The sequence below is a fragment of the Saccoglossus kowalevskii genome, chromosome 4 (assembly GCF_978046115.1).
Source record: "Saccoglossus kowalevskii chromosome 4, keSacKowa6.1, whole genome shotgun sequence".
Lineage (NCBI taxonomy): Eukaryota > Metazoa > Hemichordata > Enteropneusta > Harrimaniidae > Saccoglossus > Saccoglossus kowalevskii.
The window spans coordinates 44,286,202-44,298,624 of NC_140644.1; the positions used below are offsets into that span (position 1 = coordinate 44,286,202).

General features: G+C 36.2%; 1 protein-coding gene across 1 annotated transcript in view; it reads right to left on the bottom strand.

The window, feature by feature from the left end:
* The window catches only part of LOC100369653 (elongator complex protein 1-like), a 60,026-nt gene that overhangs the window by 32,787 nt on the left and 14,816 nt on the right, over positions 1 to 12,423 (bottom strand). Inside the window, exons 3-8 of the mRNA XM_085498172.1 lie at positions 9,135 to 9,272; positions 5,268 to 5,430; positions 3,128 to 3,313; positions 2,745 to 2,835; positions 2,122 to 2,242; positions 1,638 to 1,731 (exon numbers count right to left, since the gene is read on the bottom strand). Of these exons, the coding sequence (XP_085354298.1) occupies positions 1,638 to 1,731; positions 2,122 to 2,242; positions 2,745 to 2,835; positions 3,128 to 3,313; positions 5,268 to 5,430; positions 9,135 to 9,272 (793 nt within the window). The remainder of the gene's footprint in view (positions 1 to 1,637; positions 1,732 to 2,121; positions 2,243 to 2,744; positions 2,836 to 3,127; positions 3,314 to 5,267; positions 5,431 to 9,134; positions 9,273 to 12,423) is intronic.

Genomic DNA, 12,423 nt, shown 5'->3' on the forward strand with positions numbered 1-12,423 from the left:
AAACATTAATACCAATGGTAATTACTACATGTCCACAACTGGACTAAAGAAAAGAAACATAATGAAAACATTAATACCAATGGTAATTACTACATGTCCACAACTGGACTAAAGAAAAGAAACATAATGAAAACAATAATACCAATGGTAATTACTACATGTCCACAACTGGACTAAAGAAAAGAAACATAATGAAAACAATAATACCAATGGTAATTACTACATGTCCACAACTGGACTAAAGAAAAGAAACATAATGAAAACATTAATACCAATGGTAATTACTACATGTCCACAACTGGACTAAAGAAAAGAAACATAATGAAAACAATAATACCAATGGTAATTACTACATGTCCACAACTGGACTAAAGAAAAGAAACATAATGAAAACATTAATACCAATGGTAATTACTACATGTCCACAACTGGACTAAAGAAAAGAAACATAATGAAAACAATAATACCAATGGTAATTACTACATGTCCACAACTGGACTAAAGAAAAGAAACATAATGAAAACATTAATACCAATGGTAATTACTACATGTCCACAACTGGACTAAAGAAAAGAAACATAATGAAAACATTAATACCAATGGTAATTACTACATGTCCACAACTGGACTAAAGAAAAGAAACATATTGAAAACATTAATACCAATGGTAATTACTACATGTCCACAACTGGACTAAAGAAAAGAAACATAATGAAAACATTAATACCAATGGTAATTACTGCATGTCCACAACTGGACTAAAGAAAAGAAACATAATGAAAACATTAATACCAATGGTAATTACTACATGTCCACAACTGGACTAAAGAAAAGAAACATAATGAAAACATTAATACCAATGGTAATTACTACATGTCCACAACTGGACTAAAGAAAAGAAACATATTGAAAACATTAATACCAATGGTAATTACTACATGTCCACAACTGGACTAAAGAAAAGAAACATAATGAAAACATTAATACCAATGGTAATTACTACATGTCCACAACTGGACTAAAGAAAAGAAACATAATGAAAACATTAATTTCTTACAAGAATAAAAATAAGGACTAGCTCATATAATAATAATATAATAAGGAAACAAACCATACAAAATACTAAAAACATTTTTTTTATCCATTTATAAAAAATCTTCCTAGATCTCATTAAATGTGAAGGGAATGAAGCTTTAATTAATGTGTTTATGCTTTGATGACCATCGCCAAAAGATTACACATGGTAACACACATATATTTCAGTTAGACTTCTAGTATAGTCAAGGTTAAGCAGAATTCTAAGAGTGTTCACCAATATAATTATCTTAACTTTATTTTCTGCAGTAATTTTTGTCATGTGTTGATCAGTGAGTGGACAACATGTGCAGACGATAACAACAAATTCATCTCCAACTTTGTTACTTTATTGTAGTTTTTTAGTGATTTATTGTGATTTCTCAGTAAGTCTAGTGCCTGAACAAAGACTCGTCTCACAATCCCTCAATGATGTTCAAATTGACCCTCATGAATAATTATTAGCATGATACAATACTTTGTAAATTCTAATTGTTAATATAGTACCTTAAATCACCAACACACAATCCATAGATAACAGATTTGTAGTGTGTAATATTTACCATAAGACTGTGAGACATTCTCTTCTTGGTCAGAAATAACTTGTAAACTTACAGCAAGTACAGTAGAATCAGTATTCCATATAATGTCTTTTACCTGCAGTTCAATAATTGTACAATGGGCAAATACAATAAAAAAAATAAAAAAAATATCTTTAATTCCATAACTGTGTTTGGTTGTTTAGTCATTTTGTTGTCTAGAATACAAACTCTTCCAAGAAATTATTCTTCATTGATGACTACAAATCGGTGATAATATTGATGCTTTAAATGGCTTTAGTGTCACCCGTGTACGTCACAGAATCACTTACCAAGCTACTTCAAGCAGACAAAGTGATAGTAATAATTACCATAGTTTACTAAAACTTCCTCATTTTACTCTTAGGCAGACTAAGTTACAAAATAGATTCTCATATGAAGACATCATCATTGTATTACTAAGGGAAGTTTACAATAAACAAATACAATAAATACTGTATAGACTCACCGTAACTATCTTATCCAATGGCAATGGAAATTCACCATGGCGTAGACCATTCTTTTCAAAGAATACGATATGCTGGCGATGATGCAGTCGCTGACTGGATGCTATAAGGCTGCCAGTTGGTCTGCAGGAAAGAAGAAATATGTTTATCAATACTGAATTCCAATAGTGATAATGAGTGTGTTGATTTAATATTTATTCCAAATTATGTATTATGAAAGCTGATCACAAACAGACAATGTAAACGGAGGTAAACGTTGATTGAAAGAACAATAATAAAGTTTTAGTAACATCCAAGACAATTTATGAATATACATCAAACATTGTTAACAATAGAATTCATATGGTTACACACAAACTTTTCAGTCATACTTCTAGTTTAGTTTAAGACTAATTCTAAGAGTGTTATTATATGCAACACAGACCAATCGTCTGTGATTTACAAGAACCTTGTTTGACAATATTACCATGCTATCACATCCAAATATTCGGTACAGCAATACTGAGTGACCAAGCATAACCAGAAATTGTCAACATAAACTTTTAAGACAATTGTATTTCTGGTAGAAACTTTAAAGTGATGTATAGTAATGATTAATAGCAGTATGATAGTGAGTCAAACTTACTTCCAGGATACAGCTTGCTCTAAACCATTGACATCTTCACTGGTAGACTGCAACACACAATCACGACTCCATATTCTCAGCCAACGACATCCTACGATAATTAGTAAAATGGGCCATTAGTTATACTAGTGATCAATTATGTATGCAAATTGTCTTCATGTCTTGTATGATCACAAAATCAAGTTCAGTTAGAGGGCACACTGATAAGCCATCAATGCATAGGAGAAAATTACTGACTGGTCAGATGTAGACAGAGTTGGTGTGCACCAATGTCAGAATTATATACTAGTATACAGTCGGAAACTCTACTCACATGGAACATAAATCTGATTGGGTAACAACTTGCAAACTAATTATTTATAAATACATGTATAGACACTTACCAGACTCTGGATTTATGGAACTGACTACAAAATATTGCCCATCTCCACGCCAACTGACGTAAATTTTCCCATCATCCCATTCAGATTTAATATGTGCTTTCTCTTCTTTCTTTTTAGCAGCTTCTTTTCCAAGTGAACCATGGAACTGAGTTTCTTTTTTGCCCCAACCTACAGTGACTGGTTTCCCTGATGAAATTTATTCAAAACCAGTAATTAAAGAGATATGGGAAATATTGCTCTGGAACAGCATTAAAATCAGCCATTTATCTATAACATGATGTATAACAAATAAAATTTGAACATAATCAGTCAAAGCATGTCAGAGATATGGCTCTAGAAGCTTACCAGAAAATAAAATGAACGAAAATAAGGTAATTTTATAACAAGAACAGTTTCATTTCGTATAGCAAATTGTGTTGTATCCGAACGACGATTGCATCGTGTGATTTAGTAAATTTGACACTCGTCACCTTGCCGATTGCAATGTACTTCACAAAGTTTTGGTGCCCAATACTCGCAACACTAAAATAATTAAACAATATATCTTTTTAAAATATCATTTTACTCTTGGTCATATTATTTTATTCCCCTTACCGCTTTGAATTTCAAATCGATTACATAGCGGACTTCAAGACATGTGTTTTTCTTTACTGCCTTTCCATGTGCAAATAATGAGGGCATACTCATGTCACAATACTTTGAAGCTGATGCCATGTTGATGCCACAAAATCAGTGAGGTGAACACAGCTTCAATTTTCAATGACGCGAAGCTGATGCCGAATCGGTGTCAGCCCTATTGATGTGATGAATATTGCGTTCGAGTTAAGTTACTAGTAATTACAAACCTGATTTACATTTTTTTGTGCTGTTTTTCGTCAATGTATTAAATATAAATGTGTTGGGAAATAGCATAATTATATTGCGTCAGTGAAAGAGGCTGGTAAGACTGTGTCACAACGCATTCTATTTGTTTCCAACGCGCGTGGTCAGCGCCTCAATTATTATTTGTGACCTTCGCAATGTAATCCGCGTACACTGGTCGACTGTAATGTTGAGTTCCGGGCAGCGTGCGCCGGTTGACACCTAGGCTAGATCGCGTTGACACCTATTTGCTACCATTATTGTTATATATGAATCACCCCTAAAGTAAAAGCCTTAACAGCATCATGCCAATCTTAACCAACCATGTACACATCATTTCATAACCATGATAAATATTTGATTTTAATGTGATAAACACATTTGAACGTACGTTATTATATTATAAGCAAATGAATCCAGCCATTGAGCAAACTGGCAAATGACTCCACCCCTCGCATACACCAGTTTTCCTGGTCTTTGTATTACCCCTCGCATAGGGCTTTTTTGCTACTAGCAAATTATACATTTTACCACTCGCATATGTCGTTTTTACCACTAGCATATGGCATATTTTGCTACTTGCAACTCACAACTTGGTACTCGCATATGGCACTTTTTCTAGGTCGTACATACCTCATTTACTAATAGATTTCGTTCAAACTTAGTATATACATTAGACAGGACCTTGATGCAAACAATTTTATTTTTCAGATCGAATTCAAAATGGCTGACTGGTGGCCATTTTGTTTTAATGACTTGATTTGACTGATTATGTTCAAATTTTTAATATTCATTATACATCATGTCATACAGTACAGTTCCCGCCAACTTTGGCTTTTGTGGCATCATTGTCGCCTATGCATGGCTTCATTGTCGCCTCATCATCGCATCATTGAAAATTGAAGCTGTGTTCACCTCACTGATTTTGTGGTATTATCAGCTGAGAAATGCTTGATTTTGATGATTTTTTAGCACAAAAATGGCCGCCATTCGGCCATCTTGAATCAGATCATGAGACAAATTGACGTGCATATGTATAATATCATGTATGATGTATGTGTAAAGTTTTATTGTGATTGGTCCAGGCATCTCTAAGATACAGGTCCAGACGCACACACGCACGCACGGAAACAAGGATGCACAAGGGTCAAAACATAAGTCCCCGTTTTCGGACTGCGTCCGAACGGGGACTAATAAAAACTGTGAATCTATGTATTAGTATATTAGTATGGTGAGAAAACTCCAGTGACATTCAGATAAGTAGAAAGATTACACTTACTTTCTCCAAAATCATCACTATTTAGTTGATTTTCTGTGATGGGCTCAAAATCTTTGGTCATCATAATCAAGGTGTCTTGACCAGTGGTCAAAATAACAATTTCTTGGTCAGGACTCCATGCCATACCAGTAAGACCACTCTCTACACTACCAACACATTCAACCTGAAAAGGTAAGTGATGAGACACAATGTACTTTTTAAATTGGTCTCAAATGGTCTTAGTAAAAGCAATGCCTCAAAGCTTACACAGTTTAGTATGAAGTATTATTTTTAATGGACTAGATAGAACTTTTGCAGCCAAGCATATGAGGTGTATTGGCCATACGACCAAGGGCCGCGAAAGCCATATCCAGTTCATAAAAGTGTTATCATATACTGTAGAATACTTTATTTTCGCTTGGAATTTATTTTCGCTGAAGGGATGATTCTGTAAAAATAAAATCCAGCGAATATACTTTTTTTCCCTATATTTCACATTAAATTCATCAAAAATCAGTAAAAATAAATTCCATACAAAACATTAATTCCAGCGAAAATGAAGTATTCCACAGTACCTTATAGGGCCTTCTAAAAAATAAATGTCATAGTTTCAAACTAATTTTTTATTTATTCAAACGTCCACAGTTTGGATTGTAAGAACATCAACAAGACGTGCGAGCTCGCAACTCTTTCGAACTAGAACCACCGCTAAAATTATTACCTGAAAGCGCAGTCTCTTGAATGTGGTTAGCTTTCAGCTCTGAATATCTGCCCATGTTGTGTTGAAAGCAAATCCCACAACACATTGTAAAAAACTGCACTGTCAAGATTAATATAGACTATCTATGAAAGTCATCTCTGGCAAGGCAACATACAGATAACTGGCTGAAACCAGTTTGGAGTGCGCAATATTCTAAATCTATAAATGGAATATGCTTTTCCAAACATTGTCAAACAGGGCTGGCCGTAATATTGATATCACCAGGCTTCTCATAGCGCTACAAAGCTGGGCAATACGAGGTATATGATAAGCAATGATATCAACTTTTACAGTATATCATTTTGAATTTTCATGGCGAAGCATTCCACTATCACCTTGAAATATTTCAATAGGACTATGTGTATGTGACAGTGCCCTCACAGTTTAGAATCAGTTTACCAACAGCCAATCATATTGCTTCTTTCATCAATACACTTGCCCAAGCTGTCAAAATCCTCGGGTGCAGCTAAGTTACAAGACACACACCACTCTACCATGTATTTTTATGTGCTCTGTGCGAGTTGCAGTAAAACTTAACTTTGAAGTAATCTTAAACAACCAAATTTAAATATGTTGCATATGTAGGGGTAATCTTGTTACACTGTCCAGGGGGGTGTCAACAACCATCCCAAAGTACCATTTTCTGAGAGTGTTTTTTGTTACCGTGATGGTTGCCAGGTGGTGAAAATGCCCGCCCGAGAATAAATGTCACTGCATACAGTGGAAGGTGTGTTGACTTGGATGTCGCGGCAATACAGCGATGATATCCATACATCAGTGGAAGGTGTGTTGACTTGGATGTCGAGGCGATACAGAGACGATATCCATACATAATGCAACTCACAAATATTCAGACCAAAGCTATTCAAGCTACACTTTGTACTTGTGTGTTCGTTTTTAGTCGCACTGGAAATAGTAAATCACAAGTCATTGAAAATGACACAGTGCCCGTTAAGTTCTCTTTGTGCTCGTCATATTAAAGCGAAGGGATTGTCGCGAGCGTGTCCTTGAAACTTGAGTTCCAAGTGGCGTATACAACAGATTGTTTATTTACATCAAAACACGCGTTTCGTGTCATAGTAATATGGCCAAAATAAAAACAGCCGTTATTCAGCCATCTTTGATTATGAAACACACTGATATCTATGATGTATGTGCCAAATACGAATGAAAATGGTACATAAATTGTGGAAATATAGTAGAAAGGCCAAAAAGTCAGATGGCTGTCAATCGGCCATCCTTGACCAGATTTTGAAACAAATTGTTATGGACATGCATTCTAACATGTATAAAGTACATGTATGTGCCAAATTTGAATGAAAACTGACAGAGCACGTCCAAGATACCGCATAAAAAAACAAAAACAAGATGCCTGCCAGTCGATTATCTTTGATCCAATTGCGAAATAAATCGTCATGGACATGTATAATCTATGTATCAAGTTTGAATGACAACTGACAAAGCATGTCCAAAATACAACATTTTCAAAAAACTAGATGGCTGCCAGTCGGCCATTTTGAATCGAATCGCTAAACCACTGAATGTGCATATGTCCCACATAAGGTACTAGGCACATGCAAAGAATGAACAGAATCGGTCCACAGGATTCTGAGATATGACTCCGGCCGGACGCACGGAGACCGAATTATAAGTCCCCGTTTTCGGACTTCGTCCGAACTGGGACTAATAATGTTAATATGCTTTACTGGGCTTGTGCCATCGAACGTGGTAATAGTGTTGTCACCACTGTTGAGTAATATAGAAGAGTAGGTGTTATACCACAAAGCTTATGTCACTGCAACATATGCAACAACCAAAGATGAAGACATCAGAAATGCAAAGCTCCAAGCGGTTTTTTGCAGTCATTGTAACACAGCTTTCTATTGGTCGGTAAACTTTCTATCATGGAACCATGTGACATACCCATGTATGGAGTTACCGCACAAGATTGTAGAAGGAGGAATGTCCGAACGGAACAACACCATGCAGGCGGACGATGCAGTATATCAACTTCAGTAACTTTTAGTGATATCAACTTTCAGTTGAACCATTCATGTTCTGCCCACTATAAATTTGAATATCTTGACCTTTAGTTCTAACGCCACAGAATCATGTAGGCGTTGTTGTTGTATTTATTGACCTTGAAACCAAAGTCTTTTCATTCACTGGCACCTGTATCACGATGGGATGTTTTCTTATCAAGAGGCACATGGCTTTGGAGTGTGGTAATTTTAAAGAAATTGATAAAATTTTGAATTGTAATTTTGATGGTACACTCCTAAATAGTGACTTCATTAAAATCCTGCATATATTTATTCCAAAACATGTACCACTGACTTTTCGGCTGGAGTTACTGTGGAGTTACTGTGGACTGAAATGATAACTTGTTGCTTCGGCACTGTGGAGTTACTGTCAACTGAAATGAGAACTTGTTGCTTCGGCACTGTGGAGTTACTGTCAACTGAAATGAGAACTTGTTGCTTCGGCACTGTGGAGTTACTGTCAACTGAAATGAGAACTTGTTGCTTCGACACTGTGGAGTTACTGTCAACTGAAATGAGAACTTGTTGCTTCGGCACTGTGGAGTTACTGTCAACTGAAATGAGAACTTGTTGCTTCGGCACTGTGGAGTTACTGTCAACTGAAATGAGAACTTGTTGCTTCAGCACTGTGGAGTTACTGTCAACTGAAATGAGAACTTGTTGCCACACCTTTGCTGATATCTTGACACGCTCATCAACTGATGTAGGTAGTCAGATTTCACAAATAATCAACAGACATTCAAAACAAAAACAAAATTTCCACCCTGCCAATATTAATCTTCATGCTCATTATGTGGTATATTGAAGCAAAAAATAGAATTAATTAAAGGATTCGTGAGACTCATTTGGCAATGGCACTAATTAAGATTTTGTTTACTTCCGGTAACTTATGCAAATACAGGTATTTGCATATTGTGAATAAATAATTTACTTATTAAAAATGTGACCAATCAATGCGCCCCATCGAATTTCAGAGCACAGATGAAACGAACAATAAATATACTGGAAAGAAGCAGAGACTATTTTTTAATTGTAGTATTGTTTGACAATCGTTACAATATTGACATGCATTATATGAATACTGACCTGGCCTATAACTGTATTATACAATATAACATGACCATTTTGTGTAGCAATACACAGAGATTGGTGATGTGGTAAATACTGTGCTGATATAATACAAATGTCTGCCAACTCATCACACAAGGGTATGCTACACACAACCTATCAAAAAAGAAAACAGTATGAGGACGCTGTTCAATTTTTTGGAAGAAAATCACAGCTATTTTGAAGTCAAGTAGAACTTGCATGGACGAATAGTTGCTGGTCATAAAATATTAGCCAGATTTTGACACTAGCAAGGAAACAGGATTTTGTTAGTGTCCGATGAAACACAAAAATGATTATTGCCTTGTATTATTTTAACTACATCCTTGCTACACAGAAGACCACTGAGAAGCAGAGATTTTGAACTACGGATATAGGTGTATATAGGAAAAGATGGCAACAAGAATTCAGTATTGCACTCTATCAATATATATCTGGTCAGAATGCTCTGCAAAATGATTCTTTTTGATAATCAGAATGCATAGATTTTTCTATAGCATACAATCATAAATATTTATAGAATACGATATTAATTTATTTTATAAGTTTTAGATTTAGCCTTAAAGTTCATGAGATACACAGTGCTCATGAATATTATCGCACATTTCATGGTTGGCGTGTTTCACAGCATGAATATTATCGCACATTTCATGGTTGGTGTGTTTCGCAGCATGAATATTATCGCACATTTCATGGTTGGCGTGTTTCGCAGCATGAATATTATCGCACATTTCATGGTTGGCATGTTTCGCAGCATGAATATTATCGCACATTTCATGGTTGGTGTGTTTCGCAGCATGAATATTATCGCACATTTCATGGTTGGCGTGTTTCGCAGCATGAATATTATCGCACATTTCATGGTTGGTGTGTTTCGCAGCATGAATATTATCGCACATTTCATGGTTGGCGTGTTTTGCAGCATGAATATTATCGCACATTTCATGGTTGGCGTGTTTCGCAGCATGAATATTATCGCACATTTCATGGTTGGCATGTTTCGCAGCATGAATATTATCGCACATTTCATGGTTGGCATGTTTCGCAGCATGAATATTATCGCACATTTCATGGTTGGTGTGTTTCGCAGCATGAATATTAATGCACATTTCATGGTTGGCATGTTTCGCAGCATGAATATTATCGCACATTTCATGGTTGGCATGTTTCGCAGCATGAATATTATCGCACATTTCATGGTTGGTGTGTTTCGCAGCATGAATATTATCGCACATTTCATGGTTGGTGTGTTTCGCAGCATGAATATTATCGCACATTTCATGGTTGGTGTGTTTCGCAGCATGAATATTAATGCACATTTCATGGTTGGCGTGTTTCACAGCATGAATATTATCGCACATTTCATGGTTGGCGTGTTTCGCAGCATGAATATTATCACACATTTCATGGTTGGTGTGTTTCGCAGCATGAATATTAATGCACATTTCATGGTTGGCGTGTTTCACAGCATGAATATTATCGCACATTTCATGGTTGGTGTGTTTCGCAGCATGAATATTATCGCACATTTCATGGTTGGTGTGTTTCGCAGCATGAATATTAATGCACATTTCATGGTTGGTGTGTTTCACAGCATGAATATTATCGCACATTTCATGGTTGGCGTGTTTCACAGCATGAATATTATCGCACATTTCATGGTTGGTGTGTTTCACAGCATGAATATTATCGCACATTTCATGGTTGGTGTGTTTCGCAGCATGAATATTATCGCACATTTCATGGTTGGTGTGTTTCGCAGCATGAATATTATCGCACATTTCATGGTTGGTGTGTTTCGCAGCATGAATATTAATGCACATTTCATGGTTGGTGTGTTTCGCAGCATGAATATTAATGCACATTTCATGGTTGACGTGTTTCACAGCATGAATATTATCGCACATTTCATGGTTGGCGTGTTTCGCAGCATGAATATTATCACACATTTCATGGTTGGTGTGTTTCGCAGCATGAATATTAATGCACATTTCATGGTTGGCGTGTTTCACAGCATGAATATTATCGCACATTTCATGGTTGGTGTGTTTCGCAGCATGAATATTATCGCACATTTCATGGTTGGTGTGTTTTGCAGCATGAATATTAATGCACATTTCATGGTTGGCGTGTTTCACAGCATGAATATTATCGCACATTTCATGGTTGGCGTGTTTCACAGCATGAATATTATCGCACATTTCATGGTTGGTGTGTTTCACAGCATGAATATTATCGCACATTTCATGGTTGGTGTGTTTCGCAGCATGAATATTATCGCACATTTCATGGTTGGTGTGTTTCGCAGCATGAATATTATCGCACATTTCATGGTTGGTGTGTTTCGCAGCATGAATATTAATGCACATTTCATGGTTGGCGTGTTTCACAGCATGAATATTATCGCACATTTCATGGTTGGCGTGTTTCGCAGCATGAATATTATCACACATTTCATGGTTGGTGTGTTTCGCAGCATGAATATTAATGCACATTTCATGGTTGGCGTGTTTCACAGCATGAATATTATCGCACATTTCATGGTTGGTGTGTTTCGCAGCATGAATATTATCGCACATTTCATGGTTGGTGTGTTTCGCAGCATGAATATTAATGCACATTTCATGGTTGGCGTGTTTCACAGCATGAATATTATCGCACATTTCATGGTTGGCGTGTTTCACAGCATGAATATTATCGCACATTTCATGGTTGGTGTGTTTCACAGCATGAATATTATCGCACATTTCATGGTTGGCGTGTTTCACAGCATGAATATTATCGCACATTTCATGGTTGGCGTGTTTCGCAGCATGAATATTATCACACATTTCATGGTTGGTGTGTTTCGCAGCATGAATATTAATGCACATTTCATGGTTGGCGTGTTTCACAGCATGAATATTATCGCACATTTCATGGTTGGTGTGTTTCGCAGCATGAATATTATCGCACATTTCATGGTTGGTGTGTTTCGCAGCATGAATATTAATGCACATTTCATGGTTGGCGTGTTTCACAGCATGAATATTATAGCACATTTCATGGTTGGCGTGTTTCACAGCATGAATATTATCGCACATTTCATGGTTGGCGTGTTTCACAGCATGAATATTATCGCACATTTCATGGTTGGTGTGTTTCGCAGCATGAATATTATCGCACATTTCATGGTTGGTGTGTTTCGCAGCATGAATATTAATGCACATTTCATGGTTGGCGTGTTTCACAGCATGAATATTATCGCACATTTCATGGTTGGTGTGTT